Below are 6000 nucleotides of genomic sequence, written 5' to 3'. Positions count from 1 at the left end.
ACAGACCACCCCCACCCATGCCCCGCTTGGTTAGCTTGGATGTTCAGCAAATTTCTGGCGCTATGAGACGTAAATTTTTGAATGCTTTGTATCCTGCCCAGCGCACTACTGCACCACCGAGTAACAAAAGGCAGTAACAAGCGTTCTGGACAACAACGATTCCCTTTTTCAAAGCGCCCGCGGCGCGTTTATAGAAACCATCGACCCTGAGTGGAAGAGGCGAGCGGGGACGGACTCCGCGCCGCACCTGGAGGAAGCGGCCATGGCAGTAGGCCTGCGCTTGGGGGACGTGGAAGGCCTCGTCCATGTAGGGCCCGCGCTGGCTGCGGCTGACGGCCGCGAAGAGCAGGCAGGACAGCAGGAAGGCGCCGCTCATGGCGGCAGAGAAGCTGTAGGCCTCCCGCCGCTCCATGCCGCCGCCGCGCCGGCCGGGAAGCGGCCGCCCTTCCGGGGAGGGCTGAGCGCGGGAAGGAGGGGCCTGGCGGCGCTCGGCGGGCGGCGGTGAGGGCCGGGGGGGAGCAGCCAGGCGCGGGCGGTGGCCGCTGGCGGGGCGGCCGCTGCCGGGCGGGCAGGGGTGAGGGGAGCGGCGGAGCGGGAGGGAGGTGCGGCCTGCCTCCGGCCGTGGAGGCCGCAGGCGTGGGGTTTCCCCTCTAGGGAGGGTTGAAAACCATCCGCGAATGGCTGCGTGTGATTAAAATTGTGTTTCACAGGAGGCAAGAGTGTGTCCGTCTTTCCACAAGCGTTACTGTGGCGAACGCGGTAGGGCCGGTGTGCGCCATCGCTGCGAGATGGATTTAACGCATCAGCTGGAGCTGTTCCCCGGCTGCAGCGTCACTCTCCTCCTCTTTAACCACGTGAAAAATGCCGCTGCTCTAAGGAAAAAAGCCATGGAAGGAGCCATTGAAGGGGCGTTAATAAAGCCCGCAATGGTGAGTGGATGCTTGTGTCCTCCTGTTTGTACCCCGCTACAGTTCTGAAGGCCGTGTGGAAATCCTTCTTGGGGGGAACTCTGTGAAAAACGGTCTGTGTTTGTCATCGCTGTCACACGAGTTGCTGTACATGCACTTCTTTCTCTGCGCAAACGCCCCTCCTTTGATTTCACTACACTGTAACAATTCATCTGTGTAAAAGAGAGAGCCTTGGCAGGATTGTCCAAAACAATTGTCTTGGTTCACTTCAAGTCCTACTTGGTGGAGCTATTTAAACCTACTTGAATCTGTAAAATGTAGTACTAATTGCTTAATGCTGTGAAAATGCTACTATTTGAAGCATTTGTTCTCATTTAAAACCGCAACTAGTTTCTGAATCTTTTTTTTTTTTTTTTTTTTTTTTTGTAAGGATTAGCAAATAAACTAAGGAAGGGAAAAAAAATCTAATTGGCAAACTACTGACAAATTTATTAATGTGATTCTTTTTTCAGAAAATTTCAGTAACCTGATTAAAATTGTAATCTTTACTTTTATGTCAAGTATTATCCCACTCAGGAAATAATCACATTGACTTTGGAAGAGCAAGAATGGCTAAAATAACTAGGACAATACTGTTTTGCCAGCTTCTACAATTGCAGATTTAGGCTATCAAAATTAAGTGGTCAGCATTTTTTCAGAGTTCAAAACGGTATGCTGAATTTCTCTTTAACTTCTGTTATATTTTACAGATTGTTGATCCTTTTCAAATTCTTGTGGCAGCCAACAAAGCAGTTCATCTACACAAGATAGGTAAAATGAAGACCAGAACTCTCTATGCAGAAATTATTTTCAGCCTTTCACCAAACAACAATGTAAGATTTACTGAACAAATGTCTTTTTTAGCAGAGAAGCTTGCTAAGATCCATGCAGCAAAACTAAATATGTTTATTCACTTAACTGTTTACCTGGCTACTAATAGAAATTAGTGTTCTTTTTAATAACACTAATATGCTGTTATCTCTTGTAGCTTGTCAGAATTCCATTAATGTAAAGCATGTGTCAATTTATACTGTTGGTTTATTTGACCCAGTAACTAAAAAATTTGCTTATACATAGTGAGAAAATGACTCGTAATATTTTTGTATTTTTCATCTTTTGTTAGATTTCAGATGCATTTAAAAAGTTTGGCCTTTCAGACAGTGACACATCAGTACTCATTGTTCTGGTTGTCGACAGAGAAAAAACTGTAAATCTGGAAGATATAACATCTCAGGTAGAAGGCCAACAGCTTTCTCTAGATGAACTCCCTCAACTAACAGACACTGCTGAAGTTAAAAAGGTATGTAGCCAAAAGAGATGACTGGCATAGAGAAAAGGGATTGGTTATTTAGTTGATTAAATATCAATAGACATCATTAATTTAGGGCCTGTATTTCTTTAGCACAACTGGAAACTTCGTTTTAAATGAACCTTCATTATGTCTTTTTAATAATTTTTTTTACTTGAAAAAAGCTCTAGTCATCACACCCTGACATCACAATTTTAAGTCTTCAGATTCTTAACATTAGCAGGAGGTTGGAACATAAAAATAAATTCCAGATTGCTGCCTACCATTCAGACACTCTTACTTCCTGTTTTCTCAGGCAAATACCCATTTAATTAAAAATAAATTTTCAGTCCTGAAGGGTTTCATAATCTTAAACACATAAATAGTCCCAGCATGGGCGGCTGAAATAAAAATGTGTTGATTAGTCGCTAGGAGCTGTGTTAGGGCATGTGTGTTCTTAACAGATTACCATATGCTAGGTCGGTATCTTGAAGTATGTGTGTTTCACTTGATAAAATTAAAGTAACTTAAATCATCTTCATCATGTCTGTCAAAGTAATAATGGAAGACATACGAATAGAATTGAACAAATCATAGCATATAATGTGGAGCCAGAAATGCTGCTTTCATTCAGTTTCTTAGCTTTCCTTTATGTTTTGCAGTTTCAGAATTTGCTTGGTGCCTCGGTCCCAATTTTGTCTTGCAGTCACGACAAGATAGAAATTTCCAGCATAAAATGTGGGGGAGATGGAAAAATCTTCTTGTGTACATATTTTTAGAAGGCATGTGACCAATTTTTTTTCCTCCTTATACAGCTTTTATGTTTTTCTTATTCTTTTTTACTGCAGATGTACAAAGTCACTCCACAGGAAGAAAAAATCAGCACCTTATTGGATAGTGTTGTTTGCAGAATATCAACAAAAGATGTTTTATGAAAATGTGGAAATAAATTTTTTTTAAAAGGAAAAAGAGGGCTTTCTAAGATGGAAAAACACTTCATTGCAATTCAACCTGCATTTCAGAGAAAGTGGTATAGTACTAAGTAGTTGGATGACGTCTGAGCTTTAATGAGCAAGCTTGGATAGGGGAGTAATCTGAGCTTTGTTCAAAGCACAGAGAGCAATTCTTCTGTGCAAACCAGAATTTGACGTTGGCATTTACCTCCATTTTCTTAACGAGAAAAAAATCACTTTTGTCAGTATCTTAAGTTGATCATAAACAGAAGGCTTGGAAATCTGTACTCTTCTCTTTCATTAAATGTTTTGCTCGTCCCAGATAGGATTCAAACATCGTAAATCATTTTTATTACCCCTCCCTTGATTTGTTTTGTTTTGGCAACCCTGATGTATGATAGCCTTTTAACGACACTGCTGCCGGAAAAGATGTCTCTATGGCAGAAAGTATTGCTGATGGACTAGAGAAAGGAAAGTTTCCATAAACTATCAGCAGCACCTCCTCTTTCAGCTAGTGGGATTGAGTTGCTGCCCACCCTTTGGGAACAGGAAGGGGCGGGAGGGGCACCATGGCAGCCGGCGGTGGGGAGCACGGGCATCAGATATGTGTGGAACAGTGAGTATGGTCAGTATGAATGATGCTGTGGTGGTGTTATCACCTGACAATCTGATGTCATCAGATGCAAGGTGCTGCTGATGTACGGGTGCGTTCCTGTGGTACTTTAGTGTTGGTGTTAAAGGATAATGAGAGGTGCTTTTACTTTATAACACTGAATTATGCATGGTGATGCTGACTTTCCAGGGCCTGGTTCCAGGTGCAGAATTCACAGAGAAGTTTGCACCATAGATTTACTCACCTAAATTGACAATACAACTTACATAGCGTTCTGAAAGGATCATTGAACTTGTTTTGTTCTGTTGAACCACTGTTAGGAAAGAACATCAAAGGGAACTAAAAAGATGACTGATTTCCAGTAGTCACCAGGTCCAACAGCCCTGCATGAGTATAATTTAATCACATGCAGGCATCCTGTTTAAGAAAAAATAGTCCTAATCAGGTAGAAATATATATTGTTTGTTATGTTGTATTGTTTTTCTGGGATGTGTGTAAAACCATATAACTGCATTTTGGGGTTTTTTTCCAATGTTGTCCAAGGTATTAATTTGAGTATATACAAGATATTTGGAAGACTTGTGCTCCAGATTCTTGCACACAGTGTTTGAGAGAACCAAGTGTGTTTTGGGGGAGAGGCAAGTCTGAGTTAGAGTTGAAATGTTTTCCACTACAGTAAACAGACCAGCAAACTGACATATGGACCTGGTATTGTCTCTGTGTGTGTATCTGATTTTGATTAATTCTTCCCTCAATTAAAACACAGAGTACAAGTACCATCCTTCTCTTTACCAACCAAATCAATGGCAAAACACTTAAGAGTACCAAGGGAATTACAAGTTTATCAAAAGAAATCATAGAATCATAGAATGGTTTGAGTTGGAAGGGACTTTAAGGACCACCTATTTCCACCCCCCCGCCATGGACAGGGACACCTTCCCCCAGCCCAGGGTGCTCCAAGCCCCGTCCAACCTGGCCTTGAACTCTTCCAGGGAGGGGGCAGCCATAGCTTCTCTGGGCAACCTGTGCCAGCACCTCACCACCCTCACACAACTTAATTTCTTCCTTATATCTAATCTAAATCTATCCTCTTTCAGTTTAAAACTGTTACCCCTCATCCTATCAGTACACTCCCTGGTAAGAGTTCATCGCCATCTTTTCTGTAGGTCCCCTTTAAGTACTGGAAGGCTGCTGTAAGGATTATAAATAATATATATATTGCATATATATAATACATAAATTATTCAGGAAAAATGCGCTGATTTCTTGATTTGAAGATGGTACTACAGAATGTATCGTCCTCTCTAAAGGGCAGTGTGAGGCAGTAGTAAAAAATAGAGCTTGGAAGGGCTTGAGTCTTTTGAAATAAAACGTGTGTAACATCAGCGTGTGAGAATGACCATGGAAAATAAAAGACTTGTTTTCCTTTTCTGACAATCCAGTTGGTACATGGAGTATATCATCAGATCTGCTGGCTGAACTGCTGACATTGGTTTTGGTAACTTAAAGTAACAGCAGACAGATATGCTTAAACCACAGCCTTTTCTGAACACATGTAAAACATCAGTCTGGTCTGTTTAATATAGAGAAATATTAATAAAAAATCACTGCATAACAATTGATACACAAGTTCCAAACTTGGGTTCCCAGTTTCTAATTTTTGTCAGTCTATTTCATTGGTGTAGAAATACTAAATAGTTTGTTGCTGTTGACATGAGGTAACTTGAAATTGTGATTTACTGCAAGATCCAAATGAACTATTTTCATGGGTGGATTTACTAGAAATTATTTTGGGAGCTGAAGCCTTCATAGTGTCATCCAGTCAGGCAGATGATTTGGGTATGTTGGCAGTGAAGACTATGCTTTTGTCCTTCAAGACCAGAGTTTTCCTCTAGTCTTAGTTGCATTATCCAAGTTAAATTATTTACAAAAACTGGTAATAAATATAGATTTTATTGACCTTGCAAAGTTATGCTCTGATTTCTGAACACGTTAAGAAATAGTCAATTTGGATCTCTAACTTTACTGTTAAATCAATCACCACTGTTTTCCAGCAAAGCAAAAGCTTAAAGAAAAAAGACAGGTTTTTCAAAACATTTAATGTTCTGTTGCTAGCTCCTCTGAGCATTCATACCTCATCTCCTCTATCACAAGGTGAAAGAGAGGAAGCTGAGGCATTTTCAATACCTGCTATGGATC

At 41.2% G+C, this 6000-nt stretch overlaps 1 protein-coding gene across 2 annotated transcripts; it reads left to right on the top strand.

Annotated features, from left to right (window-relative positions):
* Positions 1-253: 253 nt before the first annotated feature.
* TPRKB (TP53RK binding protein) lies at positions 254-3522 on the top strand. Of its 2 annotated transcripts, none has more exons than XM_042792896.1 (5): positions 254-501; positions 740-929; positions 1658-1780; positions 2071-2247; positions 3084-3522. In XM_042792896.1, exons 1-5 carry the CDS (start codon positions 263-265, stop codon positions 3168-3170), a joined length of 816 nt encoding a protein of 271 aa, XP_042648830.1. In that variant the 5' UTR covers positions 254-262; the 3' UTR covers positions 3171-3522. The 2 variants fall into 2 exon arrangements, with proteins under 2 accessions (XP_042648830.1, XP_042648831.1); XM_042792897.1 differs by having other exon boundaries at positions 400-501; positions 711-929.
* The last annotated feature ends 2478 nt before the right edge of the window (positions 3523-6000 follow it).

Source organism: Tyto alba, unplaced genomic scaffold, assembly GCF_018691265.1.
Source record: "Tyto alba isolate M040663 unplaced genomic scaffold, T.alba_DEE_v4.0 Super-Scaffold_2, whole genome shotgun sequence".
NCBI classification, from domain to species: Eukaryota; Metazoa; Chordata; class Aves; order Strigiformes; family Tytonidae; genus Tyto; species Tyto alba.
Note: the sequence above shows the minus strand (reverse complement) of the source record. Positions and strands in the feature narration are given on the sequence as shown.